Source organism: Doryrhamphus excisus, chromosome 1, assembly GCF_030265055.1.
Source record: "Doryrhamphus excisus isolate RoL2022-K1 chromosome 1, RoL_Dexc_1.0, whole genome shotgun sequence".
Lineage (NCBI taxonomy): Eukaryota > Metazoa > Chordata > Actinopteri > Syngnathiformes > Syngnathidae > Doryrhamphus > Doryrhamphus excisus.
The window spans coordinates 44,461,858-44,482,242 of record NC_080466.1 but is presented as its reverse complement, the minus strand read 5'-3'; the positions used below and the strand labels follow the sequence as shown (position 1 = coordinate 44,482,242).

The window sequence follows — 20,385 nt, the reverse complement described above, 5'->3', positions numbered from 1 at the left end:
TGTAGACGACATTAGAAAAAGAACAACCACTACATGCAGAGTGCCAGATCAGGACCTGATTAAAACCTACCTGGACCACGTACCTAGACCATGTCTGGGGTACTTTATGAGAATGAAATTAGAAAGATTACGCAGCTTTTAAGCCGTTGCAGGCTGGTTTTCATCGCCAGTAGCCTGACATTGCAACGCAGCACGTTTGGATTTAGTGTCTCGGGAAAGTTGAAATTTTACGGTGGTCTCTTAAAGGCCCAATATCCAAAAGCTGGCCCGGCAGAGCTGTCAGCCAGCGAACAAGCGCAGGCCCGATACGGCAGCCTGTGGATTAGAATGTGTAATCTCCTATGGAGGTGGGAAGGAGACAAGGAGGGGATTCTTGCTTTTAACGTCTAACCTTTTAAAAACGGATTGGCAAGTGTGGCGAGATAAAGGCTTGGATTGGATCTGCAAAGACGGGCCCATCCTGCGACAAGACAATAGAAATAAAGACAGACGCTGTGCACTCTTCTCACGATGGTCTCATGCAGACATGAAGATGAGGATGAAGATGAAGATGAAGGTGTACATTTGCTCCAAAGTAAACAATGCAGTCCAGATTATGTGTTGAGATGATTTTATGATAAGGCATGTGTATGGGGACTTTCCAGCAGGACCCATTACAACGATAACACAAAGTGCCAATCCAGATTGTATAATCTGTAATCCTAATTTCCTGACGCACACGAAGGCTATGACTTGGCATAATTTATCTCTGACTTAGCCGGCAGTAAATAATGCCGGGCAGCCGCCAGCATGAAGCTCCAATAAGGAGGAACCTGTAGACGATGACAGATGGGAGTCCAGTCATCGGGCGAGGGACGAGAGATTGATGGGCCAAATTTTCTCACTGGTGGAACACTCGTCTCCTTCCTCAGTGAGAGTCACGCTAAACCCAAATCCAATTGTCCTCGCTCAGTTATTTGGTGAAAAAGGACAGATTCCAGCGTTTTGTCTGAATGAAAAGTTGGTTTTGTTGCACAATATTTGTTTTATTGCTTCAGTGTGATATACAAGAATCTATTTCTGGCTTAGCGGCAGAGCCAGCCTTACTCCGACAGCGGAGAACTGATCCTCCACCGGGTCACCTCAGGCTGACATGGCTTGTTCCAGAAAGCTCATAAGACTTTAGGAGGGCAGAGCGTTCAGCCTTCAGCCTTCAGCTAAGCCAACGCCACCATCGTTGGCACCCGGCTGGAGGGGAACACTTATATTAATATTATAATAGGTTAATATGGGTTTGCCAAAAAGGACCAGGAAATCTACAGTTACTGGCAAATATGAACGTCAATATCTGGCTGTTCAATTCGTGGCGTGTGGAGTGTTTCTCCATTTTGTTGTACAAGAAGTAACAAAGTACATCATCCAGAAAATATGCATGAGTTAGTACTATACCCATCCATTTTTTATGCCACTCAGAGTTTATGCAGTTTTATGCAGATTTGTTACTATAATGTTTCCCAACTAGAGCATACAAGAACATGCACAGCATACTAATATAGTACAGATAATGGAATTGATATTACAGTATTTAAACATGGAAAGCCACATTTTCATCTTTTACACGCACACACACACACACACACACACACACACACACACACACACACACACACACACACACACACACACACACGTGACCTGTCCAGCTGCAGCTGGAACACCTTGGAGACCCCCTTGGAAAAAGAAAATACACAGTAATTGTGTACTTGTGTGTACACACCTCGGATGTGCTTTTGTCATGGAATACATGCTCCCCAAAACAAGAAATCAAACCATCGATGTCTTGCCCCTGGCAGTCTGGGAGGCGACTATCAACCGACTATCAACACGTTTTGGAGGCGCCAAAGTACATCACAGGATTTGATGAAACGACAAGATTTCATTTCAACTGCTGCCTACTTTAGTATGTACATGTTCTTTGTATGTTCTTTGTATGTAAAGATACTCTTAATGCTGCATTGAACTTCATCGCTTCCTAGATGATATCCATGTACTTGTACCTCTACACATACAGTACCCGTGTGAAATCAGAGACTATGTTCCCAGTCAGAAAAGGATGGGAAGTGAGGTCTTGTCCCAGGAGTTCAAGCTTGGAAAGTTGCTCACAAGCGAGGAAAGGCGTGAGATTGACAGGTGGATCGGCACAGGGTCTACGGTACTGAGGTTGCTGTACCGGACCGTCCTGGTGGAGATTTACCGGCAGATTTGCACTCCTACACTCCCCATCGGTCCTGAAGAGCAAGATTGTAGTACAAGCAGCCAACGTGCGTTTCCTCTGCAGGATGGCTGGACTCGGCCATCCGGGAGGAGCTCGGTGTCCCGTTCCTTCCCATGGTCCCATGGAGATGGGCCACTTGAGGTGGCATGTAGCAACCCAAACGCAGATAAAAATGGATGGGCGTGTTTGTGTTGCTTTGTGTTTTTCTGTTTGCACACTCCCACAACAATATTATCCCACGAGGGCCACACAAATACACACAAGGTCATAAGAGGTATTACATTGTAATTAGCAGTGTGGATGTAAATACGCCAGCTAAAGGGTTACTGTTAGTAATCGTCTCTATTGTTTGTCATTTTTCCACGACTACCAACCACATTAGGGCTGTGAAACAAACCTACAGGTTTTTGAACATGTATCTCCGCAATTCCTTGCAGCTGCAGGTGTGGGTGACAAATCTCATTTGCTGAGGAATAGAACTGCCCACTCATGCAAATCATCTTAAATTGGAATAAGACTGCTGCACCAACATGCGGCTCTTCACGGCACGGTGTGGCGGGATTTCCCTGATACGAAGAAGAGCTCCACCATCCAAGACACACGCTTCCACGTGATTTCCCCGAGAATGGCGCTTTGTCGTGCAGAGAGTGAGAACGCAGCACGTACGATGTGGAGATGTTCATAAAGCAGTCGGACAGCGGATGCAAAGCTGAAGTGACTAAGTGTGTGAATGAGTCAAATTGGCGACTGGAGCTATTATTAGTGCTAAGAGGAGCCAGCTTTGCCTCCTCCTGGCAGCTCGCCTCCTGAAATGTGAGCTGCAATGTCGAGGGAAAAAGCTCCACGGGGTCGCCAGACGGGAAGTGAAGCAGGCTACGATTGCTGGACATCTACCAGTACCAGCCGAGCCAACATAACCAGTTCCTTTAAAAGCCCCAAATCCCATCGCTACGTGTCGGTAAGGGAATACAGCGCAGGCCCTCGGCTTAGCCCCTCGGCTTAGCCCCTCGGCCTAGCCCCTCGGCCTAGCCCCTCGGCCTAGCCCCTCGGCTTAGCCCCTCGGCTAGTCGGGTCGTGAGTCGTGAGTACTGACAGTGGAAGGAGGAGCCAGAGCAGGGCTGACTTTAACGCTTAAGTAAACCGACAAAGACGGGGGGGTAGAGACCTGGTAGAGAATAACCTGCCAGTTGTTTACAAAAAGCTAAGAGGTTTTATGTTTTGCATTTTATTCGCCTTAACGGAAGATACTCATGAGAAAACGTGAGTATGGCACGACGCCGCCAGGGGAAAATGGCATCTACGGGACGAGAAGAAGGGAAAACTTGCTGGCACCTGAACAAATGAATTTGTGTGAATGTGCTGAGAAAGAAATGATGGAGTGCTGCTCTTTCCCGTCCGTCACCAGGGAAATACTGTGTCAACCTAATAGACACTGATGTAGATTCACTACCCTCTTGGCAGAAAAAGAAATGTTTTTGATCAAATAAGAGGTCCAGTTTTATTACACTTCATTTCCAACGCTATTTGGCATGCATATGTGCCATTCATGCCTCCGAGAAATCTCCACACAAGAAGGGACAAGATATTCTGTGCAGATCGGAGGGCATTTCAGTCTTTGGGCTCCCAATAATAATAATAGTGTTTGGACACATGCACCAACCTCCACATTCAGGGAATTGATGGAGAAAGCGATGACGGTCCCTTTTCACACTCTTAACAGAAGGCTCGAAAAAGCTGAAGCCACTTTAAACCTCTGATGTCAGATGCCACTGAGAATGCACGTTTTCACCATCCAAACAGCCAAAAACCGGCAGAACCAGGAAGTGCTGAGTTCAGTCACACAGCTAAGGCATGACGACGGGGCTCAAATTCCAACAAATGAGCTACACGCGTACGAGGCAGAAAGGCGAGGAAGAAGAGTTCAAAGCATGAAGGTGGGATGGAGGACAAGAGCCAGTGGCGTATGTGAGCTCGAGAACGCTCCTTTGGGTCATTACGCCACAGACAGACCCATGCAGATGCCATCTCATTCCTCATTGTCTCTCCTGGCCAGCAGGCGCTGAGCGCTGAAGGTATCAGGGCATTGAGCCATGTTCAGTGAACCTGACATGTGCTGCAGATACCGGAGCAAATGAAGACACATTGCAGAGCTGCTGGATCCTAATTGTCCTCCCACATTTTCTACAGGCTGTCACCGTCGTGGCCAAGGACTGTTCGGGTGACTGGCACATTTAATACCAGGTAAAACGGCTCTATGGCGTATTTGTCGGAGTACTCGGCCGTGTCCATCTCACGTGTCTGAACCTTTTGAAAGTTAGACGGAGAAGACACGACCCGTCTGCCTCGGCACAGCAGGCATCCAGATCCATCCCGGAAGATCAGACAAGACAAGCAGACCAAAGCCGGTGTTGACAAAGCGCCCGGCGTGGAGAATTTAGACGGACTTTCAATCACTCATTCCACAAGTGGAGACGTTTCTATAATTCCAAACCCAATAATCCATGTTTGCCCCACCAGGGTGCGACTGAATACTTCATGAACAAAAGTCACCTTGGCGACAAACGGATTACACGTTGCTTTGAAATTGGAATTGAATAAAGCCACACGACGGTGTAGCGGAGACACAGTCGGGACAAAAACTTGCATGCTAGCGTCATTAGAGACTCCAAATTGTCCATAGGATGGATGTGGGTCATCCGGGACCCTAGCGAGGCAAGCGGCATAGACGACGGGTGGACAATCAAAAAGACACATCACTGGCTAAATACTTAAACACGACTGTGGATCTGTTGGAACGCGGTTTTCCAGACCACAAACGTGTTGAGTCAACAAAGAGATAAAAGATGGAGAAACAAAGTGAAGACAAGCTAATTTGACCGCCACTGAGAAAAAGTCAGACAGAAACGCTGAAACACTCAAGGAGGCGCATTTCTCCCCCCGAGTGGATTTAAATGATGCTAACGTAACCTTGCTGCATCACAATTACCTGCTGGAATGTCTCCTTACTCTATTAACATAAGCCAGCTATTTCACTTGAAAAAACTGGGGGGGGGGGGGGGGGGGGCTCTAAAGGGCTTGAGGGACTTGGAGGTGAGAGAGAAAGTGAATATGTTATAGTATGAATAAAGATGGTTATGATCTATGACACTGTATGAAAATGAGATGAGGTGAGAGGAGTTGGTATAAATAAGATTCTTCAGGATAAAAAACACGCTAAGTACTTCAATAGAAAGGAACTCATACAATACAATACAGATACAATTGTGACAGATATTTCAATGTTAATAGGTTCGTTGGACATAAAGGAATCCCTCGTTTATCACGGTCAATCGGTTCCAGACCCAACCGTGATAAGTGAATTTCTGTGAAGTGGATTTCCTAAATTGAATATTTTCAGGGAGTATAGAAAAGCTGTTTCCAACCTTCTAACTCGTGATGGACATTTAGGTTCTTTTGGCCTGCCCACTAAGAAGAGACGGTCTTCAATTATTACCTTAGCAAATCATATTATTTTTATGAGTTATGTAAATGAATGACTAATGTGACAAATGCATTATAACAAATGTTTTTTATTTCAATGGATTAATTTCCACCTCAATGAGCAGATACAAACATACATTGCAATATAATGATTTAAGGAAAGACTCGGGTGGAAAAGCATGGACACATCTTGACATATCTACCAATATCTACCAATATCTACCAATAGCTACCAATATCTACCAATATCTACCAATATCTACCAATATCTACCAATAGCTACCATACGTATATACCAATATCTACCAATATCTACCAATAGCTACCATACGTATATACCAATATCTACCAATATCTACCAATATCTACCAATATCTACCAATATCTACCAATAGCTACCATACGTATATACCAATATCTACCAATATCTACCAATATCTACCAATAGCTACCATACGTATATACCAATATCTACCAATATCTACCAATATCTACCAATAGCTACCATATGTATATACCAATATCTACCAATATCTACCAATATCTACCAATAGCTACCATACGTATAAACCAATATCTACCAATATCTACCAATATATACCAATATCTACCAATAGCTACCATACGTATATACCAATATCTACCAATATCTACCAATAGCTACCATACGTATATACCAATATCTACCAATATCTACCAATAGCTACCATACGTATATACCAATGACCAATGAGGAAGAAACAATGGGAGCACAGGGTGACAGTCGCAAAAGAAACCTGTTTTTATTAGGGATTTCTGTGACTGCTGTTTTGCTCGATCAGGTCTGGTGCTTGTGTGTCTTACTGAAGATTACAGTAACATTACTGACACAGATGACCAGTGGAGAATACTACATTTCATCAATGTCATTGAATGCATCTTCTGTACTTCCGTTGCTTCAATGCTTCATTCGGGCAGGGAACGTTTGCTTGAGTGTTCATGTTTGTCTTTAAATACTCAAAATTGGAGGCGAGGGACGACATCACATTTGATGACTTGACTTGTCTTTTGTAGTGACTTCACTACGCTGCTGTCATTGTCGTACGGGCTATGATGCCTGCATCCATATTGGATGGATGTCATCCCCTCCTCAAGGAGTCAATCATTTGGCTTTTTACTTGGTATCCTCCACCTTCCCCTCAGAATAGGGCTGTCCTATCTAGTCGTCAACATGACCACATGAAGCCTGCTCTGACGTTTCGGTCCAGTTGCAACTGATTCAACGCCCTGATGGATACATACTGTGTGCAAATGTAGCCCCATTGATGGAGTTGATCTGTAAGTAAATGTCTGAGTGGGGGTGGGGGGCGGGCAGTGGGGAATGGTACACAGGCCAAGAAAAGTACCAATTCAACCTCTACTCCTCCTGCCGTCTTTCTAGCCATAAAACGCAGTGTAATAGGATTCCTGAGCTTTTCCAGTGACTGCTTCCACTATCACAGAGACATTTAAGTGCACTAATCCATGACAAATTGTCTCATCTGATCCATGACAAATCGTCTGAGGGGCTGATAGCAGCGGGGAGATGGAGGGAGGTGGGGGGGGGGGCGGGGCGGCCGGGTGCAAAGAGAGTGCTGTTTGGCACCTGAATGATCCGGCAGTTATTGCCTAGTTTTGTCTTGAAAGGCTGCTTTCATTACCTCGAAGGGCATTTTGTGTGTGTGTGTGTGTGTGAGAGAGAGAAAGAGAGAGAGAGAGAAAGAGAGAGAGAGAGAAAGAGAGAGAGAGAGAGAGAGAGAGAGAGAGAGAGAGATCCTACGGTGCTGATTAGCCCAACCTAAATCCCGGGTTTGCCAAGCAAGTCTACTCTAGTGCGGAGGTAGATTATAGGATTGTGGTTTATCTGTTTTGAAAAAGACGCAAACACTTCCACGTGAAGTAGCTGGAAGTCGAGTGCATGGCTGCTCTTTTGAGGAAGCAGCCCTTGATAGCATAGCAAACTCGTTTGAATCCATAAAAATGTATGCCGCAACAAATGACATGACACAGTTATGACTGAATGTCAGCACTGTATTAACGGAATAATATGCGTATTATTGTGGTTGGAGTTTGCATCATACTTTTCCTTAAAACAAACTGCAGCCTCAGTGACAAACATATTATTGTGGTTCGTGAGGGCGGCTGATAGATTGTAATATTAATATTATTATATATTATTATATATGTAATATCGGCCGTTTGTGATTTGCAATGACTGCACAACGTTGGCTAATACTTGGATAGCGCCAATTCCGGGGGTGAAAATGTGTATCACACTGGATGAGCGGCCTTTAGTTCCTGGATCTTTGCTTTTCCACGGCCGATGGCAAGTGTTGTCAGATGTTTGCCTACTCGAGCTGACACTGTTGCTTCCATGTGGAGAAGTTAATGGCTGACGCTGTTAGCTTCACCACGGATACGCAGATACTGTACGTGTTCGTTCCACGGCAGGAGAAATGTGATGTTGCACATGTTGGTTGAGAGTTGGACAATATCGGGATATCAGTGAATATCGGCTGAAGTGCTGACATCAGAGAATATCACTCAAACTACGCATGAATTCGGTGCCACATTCAGCTTTTTTCAGTGGCTCTCAACTCACAAAGTGGACCTCCAAAACCGGAAACACTTGGCGATCGGCACAAGGCACCCAAAGAACACCAAGAAAGGACTTCCTGTCTGTCATTGCCATCCCGTTAGCTGTTATGATAAACACTAACGTTATTTTTCTTGTCTCTTTCTACTTGTAATTTCAACTTCTGTACTGTAAGTTGCTGGCATTTATCTCTGGCTTCCAAATTGTAGGAGGTTAGACGCCATTTTCCAGAATGGGCAAACTCACCAATATCCGTTAGAGGAGTGAAAGAAGTTTACCTAATTCTTGTGTCAAAGGTGCAGTAGTGAAAACAAGAACCCCCAGAAGAATACTGACATGGCAACAAATGAAAAAAAAATGTCTCCTCATTATGTTTTGCATCTTGCTCATAATTTATTGTTTTTTTCCTTATGAACTGACAGTGCTTGACAAATCAAACGTTTTCAGCAACATCATCAAAATATGACTAGCACAGCATCTATTCACAAGGTTTAATTGAATTTTGTTTAGCCATAAATTCCCCACACTAATTAGTCCCTACTCCATAATGTGGATGCAAATTAAGCTGATTTAATGACTTAACAAAAGAACGGGCAGCTTATGTGGAAAGATGTTCTTGCGGGTAGAGTAGATGAATGCACCTCCGCAGAAAGAAGCCGCACAATTGCAAATGTGGACGTACCGTATGCGTTGGCTTGTGTGCTCCTCCTGCCGGCGCACAGCGGTTGTAATGAGGAGTCTACTTCAACTATGCAAATGAGCTCCGAGTTGAAAATGATTGCTTAACATTTCAAAACATTGCCTGACAATGCCAGGAATTCCGCTCAAAAGTTTGAGTGTGTATAGTTTCCATATCCGTCCTCATTTGCCAAAACACAGCTAGCCCGAAATCAAAACTCCAGGCTTCACCGCTCAACACGCTCAACACACTTAACACGCTCAACACACTCAACACACTCAACACACTCAACACACTCAACACACTCAACACGCTCAACACACTCAACACGCTCAACACACTCAACACACTCAACACATGTTGGCAGAGTTTCATTGTGCAACGGCAATAGCAAGCCTTCAGTATCCAGAATATATAGCCATATTTCCATAAAGCCACATTTCAGCTTGATAGAATTTGAACATGTTCAAGTTATTCAACTGATCAAACACTGATGATCATACTGAGCTACATGTTATATTTGTTATGTTATGTTACGTTCATTTCAGACGTGATGAAGCAGAGAAAACCAAAGTCAATAAGTCTTAAAACCATAAAGCATCGGTTAGCATTCAATAAGCAAACAATGGGTGCAGAATCAGCTATCAGTGCACAGATAACAGCTTTTCCATATTCAATAGTAATAATTCATAATAACGCACCACATTTCCCCATTTCTTGCTGCAAGCTAGCTAGCTGGGGTAGACTCCAGCGACCCGTAATTCTGCACAAAATGGAACAAAATGAAAGGAGATCTAGACTACTAATTACAGTCCCAAGATTCTTAGAGTTTTCCGGATGGTTAGAGATTGATTTTCTACATATCGTGACATTATGGTACGTTAAACGGGACTTTTCCCTTTTCCACAAATGTAGTTAGAATGCTGTATTCTGGTGTTAAACCATGCCAAAAAGAGGTGCAGATCCCGGAAGATCATAATAATAATAGGTCCCCTTTCAACATCAAATAGCTTTAATAGTAATCATCCGTAACTTTTATGGTTCAACCATAAACATCGTCTTTGTACCTTTGCTTAACGTTCAGCATCTTCATCAGCACTCCAGCATGAGCCAGTCAAAACATACAATATACCACGTCGGACGTAATGTCAGGTGATTTATAGAAGAAGGGAGGACGCAGGGTCTAACATTGTGTATTAAAATGAAAAGCGCTGCGAAAACGGTAAATGCGACATGCGGCCCACGCTGCTTTAAGAGTAACAGGCCAGTTTTACAGCTGCACCCGGACCAGGAATCAGGCTGGTCTATTAGATCACAGGTTCTCATAAACCGCCCTGTCAGACTGGTAATAAAACAAAGCACCAGATAAAATGCCGTTATCTTTAGACTGTCCCTCTGGGTATTGAGGCACAATGAATATGGCATCCGTATACATTTGTTAGCTTAATAATGTGTATGTGGGCCATAATGACAACGTTATAAAACACTCGGTACGAGCAAATGAAGCTGGGGAATTCTTGTTTATTCTGCTACAATGAATCCTGACAGCACTGAAGGATGTACAACATGGCTTGGCTACACTTCCAGCGGCTTGTGATGGAGTTTAAACCCGCGTGCTGTCAGACGCGGCCTGGTTTGTTCCGTATGTCGAGGCGGTGAGCATTTGTGCGCGGCGCTTTGGCAGGTGCGGAAAGCGCAGGGGCCCGCCTTGTGGGTGTCATGTCACATTCAGCTCATCTGTCAATGAAGTGGATTATTTCTTGAGAGAGCAGAATTGGCTGCACACAATCAGGCCGCCATCAATCTTCGGGCGCGCAAGCGGGACACGAGGGAGGCAAGAAGCTCGCCAGAACGAGAGCGGCGGCGCTTCCTGAACAGGTGACGAAGCAGTCAGGCGACCGGTTACTCAATCTCTGCCTCAGTGCGCCCATTTGTCATGGAAACATTTGGGAGAGAGGAAAAAACCATCTTGAACTCTATCCGCACCTTTTCCAGGATGTGGCATCAGCAATTTGTTGCGGGAGGTAGATAAGGCCAATTCTCGGACATGATTCAGCGGGACTGATGACGATAACGTAACGCTCAGCTCAACATGACCTTGGCGACACTCCTCAGATAATGGCGGGCACATTATCTCCTTTGGGTGTCTTGTCCGTGGGCCGTGGTTGAATTACAGACAAAATGTGCTTTTAACACAATAGCTCATGTAACGTTCAACACCAGTGAGTTTGCACAATTCTACCAAGAGTTTCTGAAAAGTGCAAACCCTAACAATCACTTCATCACACAAAGGATGTATGGATGCATGTAGGAATCCAAATAAAAACACTTATACACAAGTTATTCTTCACAAAATACCTCTTTAGTCCCAAAAGCCAAATATACAATACACCGATTGTAGGCACCAGAAGGTACGAGGTGCACCTACACATGAAATCTCCCATGAATCAATGCAGAGAGGCGTCATGCTGAGAGGCCTTTCTGACATGTTGGTTACCCTTCAGAGCTCCATGAGAGGGAGACCTCGTTAGGAAAAGCTGACAATATGAAGCAGTGCAGCCCCAAAGTACTGTAGTACAATACAACCACAATGATCAATGTGCTTTCTTTCAGTTACCAGTACTACAAAGTACGGCATGCCGTCTATACTGAAGCTCACCACGTTGCAGAGGTGCGCCTCATGAAGTTATCACATGTTTCCATCCTGCTTTGGCTAGGAACATACATCATTTGACTGCAGAAGAAAAAGCATCACAGGGTGACAGGCGATGGCTTTTACAAGCAGACGTCTGTATTTGCCCTGGAGCAACATCTATTTATATCCCAGCTGCTGGACTCAGTGAAACCAGAGAGGCTCTCAAATGATAAAATCAATTCTAATTCAAATATTCATCATAGCATTTCAATTTTGAGAAAGCAGTTCTGGTTAGTGGCACTTAACGGCTGAGGAAGATTGATGTCAGCTTAATCCTCTTCAAAAGAGAAACATGACACAGTACAGCTGCTACATTGCAGGGCAAAGAAAAGCATAGCAGGACATGTGCATCCCCACATAAAGCTTGTCACTACTCTTTGTGGTTGTTGGTAATGATTATTAATAACACGGAAAGTGAATGCAAACTCCTGGCGACATGATTCCGAATAAAGTCCCACCATCTAAATCAGAGTCTTGCATTCTCTACATTTTGCGTGTGTGACGGTTATAGTGAGTCATAACTTCCTGTTTGCTGGTCACAATGTTACTTCAGCGGCCTGCAGTTGACTTGAGTTTGAGGCCCCTGACTTAAGCCAGGCCAGTCCAAATCAGTCCTCAACAAAGTCAAGGTATAAATCATGAAAATATGCCCCGAATCAAACTCTGGGGTCCTCGCGCACGCCATGAAAATGTCCAATTGTCAGCAGGAAAACGCTCCGTGAATGTGAAAGTACGCACCGTACAGGTCTTCAGGTTTTGACGCAGTCCAAGACCCTGACAAGAAATGTTCCAGAGAGCTTTGAGACAACACAATCCTTGACGACTCCTCCAGATCGAGGCAGAGCTCGGCCGGTTGGAGGAGCAAGGCTATTTTTTTCTCCTCTGTCCCCTTTGGGACCATTGCATTATTCAAAAGACACTTACTGAGGCTTGCACGTACTTGTGCATCTTTGGCACCAAACCCAAATTGCCAAGCAGTCAGAAAAAAAGAAGAGCAGAAAGGAAAGCCGCCTTTAAAAATTCATTCATATTTCACGTTCGCCCATCCGTCACCCGCTTGTTCCAATTAATGGAGCAGGATACTTGGAGAACTTTCTATCATAGTTTGCATTTTTATGTGTCAGCTGTTTCATAGCACAAGGAGTCACATTTTTTACTTTCTGCTTAAAGCCCCGGAATTCCAACACCGGCATGGATTTTGGATGCCTTTTTTTGCTGCACATCAAATGCACTGCACAGGAAGCACTAAGCACAAGAAGCGTCTTTTGAACAGGCGCTTGGCTCCTGGAGCTTCTGCTAATGTCTGAGGGTTCAGCAAGAGAAGGGACACACGTTCAGAGAAGCTTAAAGAAAGCCTTGCTGCTTTCCAGCAAAAAGCTCCCCTGCCTGTAACGTTCTCTCTTACATTGCTACTAATGCCAGTAAGCTTTTTCATAATCAGAGAATTAAATCTGCCTCAACTGCGTCCCTCCCCGGTCGCCCCCGCGGTGGAGAGGCGTCTGGCTTAATTGCCAAAGGTTTTCATGACAAAAGAGAGCAACATAATTGCCATTTCCATCCAATGCACAGAGATCAAAGCTCCCTGGGTTACCGGCACATGAATGGAGGGCTTGGCCTGGAGCTCGGGGTCGTCATTTGCCAACAAGACTCAGGGTGTGGAAATGGCGTGCTTGCCAACGAACAGGAAGCAGCGCAGCTCTTTTCCATCCACCCCACTAAAGGTATATGAGGACTGGAGTGTAACTAAATGTGAAGCAAATGAAAGTCACATTTAGTCATCATTCCTCCTTCCTATTGTGCACCGCTGCGAGCGTGGGGAATTACGTTACAGTACGCGACTGTGGCAAATCATTGTGACATATGCAGCACTTGCTTTTACTCAGCCAGAGCTGAGAAGTGTGGCCCCCGTGGAGGGAGCGGGGCCTCCCACCCCCCATTCTGTGCTATGAAGGCAAATGGGACAAAGATGCACACTTACCCAGGGTGAGAATGTCGGTGCGACCGGGACGGGCGACATGGTGCTGCTGGATGGTCTGGTAGAGGGACGCCTGGCACAGCAGCAGGAAGCTGAGGCTGACCCACATGGCGAACAACCAGGACATCCTGAGGCCGGGTCTGCAGGACACAGATGACATGATGTCTGGACCTGCCGACTAAAGGCCTGACTGAAACGTTCAAGTTGAGGAACAGCATGGAAAAGATACGTCGCTGTACAATGTGAAGTTCATGGAAAATAGTGGCAAACGAAACCTTGCGCTCATCTCACAATCATGAGTGGACCATTTTTGGATATGAGTACCTGAGTAGCAAACTCCTTTTTTTACTCCCGTGTAGCCATTTGGCTCCGAACGTAGCCGAGCTTTTTCTCTGGTGTGTCAGAAGCAAAAGAGAAGGTGTTGGAGGAGCCTACCACAGGTGGCCATGCCAATTGTTGTTGGATTTCCAAAACCTGCGGTGCTTCACCAATATGTTTGCAAATTTTGCAAATCCAATCATTTCTAGGATGCAATTACACATATTCATATTCATATCATGTGGTCAATAAAACCATGATTTTCATGTCAGGTTCTTGTGTCCTTGTTCCCTCTGTAATACCCACAATTCAATCATCAAACAAGAAAAGACCAAACGTCATCCGTGATTCCTTTTATTCTTTTTATATATTTATGACTATACCTCAATAATGTAGCAGTTACAGCAGTTATGGAATTTCCATTTCCCCGCCGACTACCAATACATAGACTAGAAGATCCTTGTGAAGCGTCAAACAACCATTGACATTCACGCCGATGAACAACGGAGTCTGAAATGAACAAATAAACAGGAGCTGGCCTCCATGGAGTAAACCCATGCAAGCACAACGACAACATGCAAAGCCCGCGTTTGAGGTTTGGGCAGGATACAAACTCAGAAGCTCCCGGCGGTGAGGCAGATGTGCTAACAAATCATATCAAAGGTTTGGGTTATCTTGGAGGAGCATGTGTGGAGTTTCCTGGTCCAACTGGCAAATCATTGTGAGCGAAACCAAAGCTTTTTATTAGTCGGGGACATGGACCCTACCATGATCTTGGCAAGGCGGAAGAGTCATTTTCTTGCCGACAGGGCGCTAACTTTTGAGTGTACTGCAAGCATTATATCCCGCCCACTTCCTGCTTTGGGGATGTAAGCTCTGCCCACTGTTTGTTGTCAGCTAACGATAGAAACTTAACAACATGCTAACATGCATGGCATTTGTGTGCGGTTGTACTGGTGATTCTTTTCTCTAGATTTAGCTATTGTCTATTTTTATTATTTATCTTAAACCGCTACTGGTCATGTACGGTGGTGGTGCTGTTACAAAATGAATCTTGAGCCATGCATCAGCTGTAATTTGACAGCAATATACTTTCACTTTCACTTCACCAAATTTGAAGAGCAGTTGAACAATTCCAAGAATGGATATTTTGCATGGTCTGGTCTTAAAGTGCTCCTATGAAAAACTGAGCCGATACCTTTCCCTCCCCCGCCAGCTGCCGTTTGACACCCTGCACAACCCAAAGCGCAATTCCTCCATTCCAAGTTTGCCGACATAAACCTTTGATCAGGTGATGAACGGCCGTTTCACCTTGATGCTTGTTTGCAATAAATTGCCTCCACCCCTATTTCTTCTTTTTTCGCTTTGAAGCTCTACTTAGAACCTCTCAAGATCCAACCGTGCAAAACGTAAATTCTTCAATTGTTCAATTGGTCTTAACATTTGGATCAGGAGTGTCTACAGGACTTCTTCTTCTTTCTTCTTTCCCTTCAGGGGTCGCCACGGCTAATCAGTCTCCTCCATCCAACCCTGTCTTCTGCATCCACTACATCCACGTTATTTACAGTTGATGCTTTATTGGGATCAACTATGGCTCATCATGTTGCACGGCCGATAGAGAATTTGGATGATTGAGGACACTTTGCACAGATCCCAGATGTGTGATTTGCTGTGTCACTTTTTTAAAAATCCTTGACTTTTTTCAAAGTGCCACAAATAACAGTGTAGCACAACGTAAGAGAATATGAATCCAAGCTGTCCCCATTTCATCTGTGGACTCCGACTTTCAAGGAACACCGTACAGAAGTGAAGAAAACACAATCCCGAGGTAACAATAAGTGTCACATTTCCTTTGTACGTACAGCGTGACTGCATGGCCGCATCAGCATGATTTTCAATTGGCTGATAGAAAGCCCACATTTGGCCTTGTCTCTGGCAGTGAGCAGACTGGAGAGAGATGAAAATTGGCTGCCATGACAACAATCTCCAAAATTCTAGCAAGGTAAAGGAGATGATTTGCAAGTTCAGCAGAGAGCAGCAGGAGCTCTCCACCTCCTCTCCACCTCCCCTCCACCTCCCCTCCAAGTCCGTGGCTCTTGGTAGGAGAGGCATCTTCCATGAAGACAAGGTAGCAACCACCAAGGTCGCTCCTTATCAGCATTTAGGACCGGTGGCGTAGGGAGTATGCCAATAAAAATTAAAATGGGCCTGACTACATAAGCGCCAAACACCGAGATTTACGCAATGCGCTGGAAGGCCTCGTGTGAGGAGCCACAGCCGGTCGGAAAATGAGGAAAGGAGGCAGGATGAGGTGGTCATTGTCCCATTGTCCCGTGATCGTTGGGTGAACAAATAAATACATCTGATGATTCAAAGTGTTTCATCTTGAAGGTTTTCCAAGATCATTATATATATATATATATATATATATATATATATATATATATATATATATATATATATATATATATATATATATATATATATATATATATATATATATATATATATATATATATATATATATATATATATATATATATATATATATATATATATATATATATATATATATATATATATATATATATATATATATATATATATATATATATATATATATATATATATATATATATATATATATATATATATATAATCTTTTACATGGTGCCCTGACTCATTAGCGTATCGTTGTTTTGGTGAGTGGATGCACTGACTATGTTTGAAAGCCCCCAGTTAGTAAATGTATTCCTCCACGGATAATGTGTGTTCTTTCTCCTCCTGTGGCGGTCCTTGAACGCACCATGTGTGAGGCAGACTGAGACAGGTAGCCATGTTTACATGAGGAGTTTGAGCACATAAGCGGAACACTGTTTTCGTTTCTTCCTTCCACTTCGCACTAAAGCACAGAGGTGATGTTTAATCACGCTAGCTCTGTGCTGCTGTCTTATTTCTATTTTGCTCGGTGCATAATTTAATAATCTAATGCTCCGTGTGCTGATGTCCATAAGCCTCATATTTCATTCTTTTCCTTATGGATTTCTGTACATTATGCGTCTTAGTTTCATAATGATTGATAGTTATTAATTTGAGCTGTAATAATTGTCCTGATTATTTCCATGTTGTCCCAGACCAAAGTCCAGCACAAAAGGCTAAAGACCAGCTGACCACATCGTAGCATTGGATCTAGCATCTTAGCATTCCACAGCCCATCACCACTTGTCATGAATAGATTGACCAAACAGAAGTCACCCTGTGAACCCATCCATCCATCCATTGATGCTGCTGATCCTAATTGGGGTTGCGGGGGTAGGCTGGAGCCTATCCCTGCTGACTGTGACAGGCGACACGGTACACCCTGGCGTGGTCGCCGGCCAATCGCATCACCCGCCAAGCTATATTTCACAACATATCAGAAATGGTTAATTGCTTGGCTTTTTAAAGGGGACCCATTATGCTTCCCCACTTCTGATGAATAAATGTTGTCACATTGTTGTACCCTCTCCTCTAACACCGACTGCGTATCCCAAAGAAGCGCCTGCGAGTGTGACCAATCACAGTGGAGTGAGAGCCACATCCTCGCCCACATCTGGCTTGTGGACGGTATTTCAAGTGAACATAGAAACCCTAACACCCCTTTTTAATGTGTGTGTTTGTAAGACCTAACAAGGTGGAAAACACCACTAAGCACGATGAGGACATGCAAATGTCAAATGTAGAGAATCATCCTTGACCATGTTAATCCCAATGATTGGTAACTTTCCAAAAAGACGTTTATTTTAGCAAATCACACGTGCAGGGATACACAAGGTTGTATTTTAGTCAAATTCAACACAGTCAACTTCACGTTCTTATATAAAAGAAAACATTGCATCTAGTTGTTTTGTGCGGTCAGTTTTATAGAAGAAAAGTGTGACTGAATTATGATCTTTTGTCTTCATAATAAGTTCTTGTATTATGTAAGATAAAATCAACCATTTGAGGCCGTGAAATGTATTTCATTGAAACAATCCCATCAATGAAGAATAAAAGTCTCCATGACGTGCTGGACGTCTGCTCGGACGTCTGCTCGGACGTCTGCTCGGACACCGTTGACCATGTTGAGCTGACATTTGATAGTTCCTGTTGTTTCCAGGTGGTGCAAGTCTTGAACAACGAATGCACGCCAGCGAGGCCGTTACAAAGGAAAAGGAGCCAACCTTCATCTCTTTTTTATCCAAGTCATCTGCTGCTTGAATTATTTCACTTGTCGTGTCACTTTTTCACCCATGGTCTAATATTACTGAATTAGTACTACTGCAGTGTCATATTTGATGACACAAAAGTCGTCTGTCAGTGTCAACGTCATATTAAAGCCTTCAATTCAATTCAATTCAATTCAATTCAATTCAATTCAATTCAATTCAATTCCAGCCATAAATGACATGTCTGCAAAATGGAAGTATGAATAAAGTATGCATGCAGTATAGCCTGTACTTGGATGCAGATGTTGTTTTGATGTTGTTGCATGTTGACATCAGAGAGTTGGGAAGAAAGTTAAGGTCATTAACCAAGGCATTTAACAATGGAATATCCCAAAAAATGAAGAAAAGCATTTTCATCCGAAAGCACCTCTCCTCCAGCTCCCCACTTGAGCGGATCACATCCATACAGGAAACATCTCATTCCAGCTCTGATTAGGCAGGAATTAATGAGCAGCAGTGACCAAAGGTGCTGGGAAAAAAACATGGCTGCTATGAGTAGAAACTAAAATGTTTGTTTTTTTCTCTTTCAAGATGCCTCAACTAAAGAGCTTTAGTCTGAGATGTGGGATGGAAGCCAAGAGTGGACGGACGCTCCCGGGTGAGATTCCCAAATCTCCCTGTCCTGTCGCATGACGGCACTCGGCCTGAAAATGACTTGTCAACTCAGCCTGCGTGAACTTGAGAAAGACTTGGTAGATCACACCAGAAGCTGCTTGAAGAAGGAAATACCTCCGTGTCGTTCATCGGCTCTGACGTAGTCTTTTGAAATTCCAGGAACCTTTTACTAACTGCAGTTGACTTATCAGTTGAATGTGGGAAAATGAATCCCAAAGCAAAGTTTCTGGTGTGAACCCCCCCCCCCCCCCCATCCAAAATCACAAAGGTGCCCCTCAAAGTGACCCACACCCTTACCTGAGCAAGGAGTGGAGGAGGACCAAGCCGGGTTGGGATGGCAGACTTACTCCCCCTCTTGAAAGGCATCCATTGTGGAGAAAGCAATCCCAGATTTCAGATTAGCCGAAGCCAACACAAAAGGGGATCTCAAATGTTCTTTTCTTTTGTGGGTCGTGGCTCCTCTGGACCAGACTTCTCACTTCCTTTCAATTCCTTGACAACACAAAGAGTCAGCAAAGCCAGCACCCCCTCAAGTCTGTGTCACCCCCTGGTCTGAGGACTAAGGGACTCATCACGTCACGGCTGTTTCAGCGTCAGATGTGGAAATCTCTTTTTGTCTTCTTTGCCTCCGCCGCTGCCTTGCTCTCCGCCAGTAGAAGTCCTATTTTGTGGTGACAGGGAGCTTTTCTGACACCCCCACCTTCACACTCCTTGTCATGCGTGCAGCGGAAAGCTCCGGAGGAATGACTGCTCTGTCTGCTCTTGGCTGCGTCCCCTCATTGAGAAGCCCCGGTCCTCCCGGTCCTCCCGGTCCTCCCCCAGCACTAAGTAGAGAGTCTGTGTCAGGGAGGCAGAGTGAGCATGTGTGGATTCCAACCTGGTCCAGCTGGGAAGAGAGAGAGCGGGGAGAGGGAGGGAATGGAATCACATGCCTTAAAGTAAGACTGCCCACTTATGCATCAAGACTTCATCAGCAGATGAAGCGTGCTTGATCAAGCCACCATTCTTTACGTCCCATCGCCCATCCGCCGGGGCAGGGGCCGGGGTGGGGGGCATGCATTTATGTTTAGCCCTCAGCTGATGATGAACGTGTTTGAGTGTAGCCATGTGTGAAAACGTGTGTGCGTGCGCCTAACAGGGTGTGGACGCTGCATGAGTGAATAACCCCCCCCATCAGCCTGGAGCACTGGGGGCTTGAGAGTCTAATGTGCTCCAAGCATGGGACTTTTAATAGGCGTCAGAGTGGCTCATCAGAGCTTTGCAATCACCAAACGGCCAATTAGCAGCTGGCTACGCTCTTTCTAGCAGTTTGTGCAGCAACGAGCGTGGATGTGTGCTTTACGGCCGGTCCCCGCTGGGTCTGCACTCGGTGCCAGGAAAAGAATCCCTCGGCGACTTCCCTCTGAAGGAAAAAACCTCCAGAGTTTTCTGTGTGGGTGAATGTGTCTTGTGTGTGTGTTGCGTTGCGTTTGTGTGAAATATGTCTTTCTCCCGCATATGCAGATGCC

General features: G+C 44.6%; 1 protein-coding gene across 2 annotated transcripts in view; it reads right to left on the bottom strand.

Annotated features, from left to right (window-relative positions):
- LOC131126473 (chemokine-like protein TAFA-1) overlaps positions 1-19,787 on the bottom strand; it is a 103,613-nt gene extending 83,826 nt beyond the window's left edge. For both annotated transcript variants that reach the window (XR_009129162.1, XM_058069063.1), the window contains exons 1-2: positions 19,175-19,787; positions 13,701-13,837 (exon numbers count right to left, since the gene is read on the bottom strand). Coding sequence is in view for 1 of the 2 variants with exons in the window: in XM_058069063.1 (XP_057925046.1) it covers positions 13,701-13,824 (124 nt within the window). In the remaining variant the exon portion in view is untranslated. The remainder of the gene's footprint in view (positions 1-13,700; positions 13,838-19,174) is intronic.
- Positions 19,788-20,385: the final 598 nt, after the last annotated feature.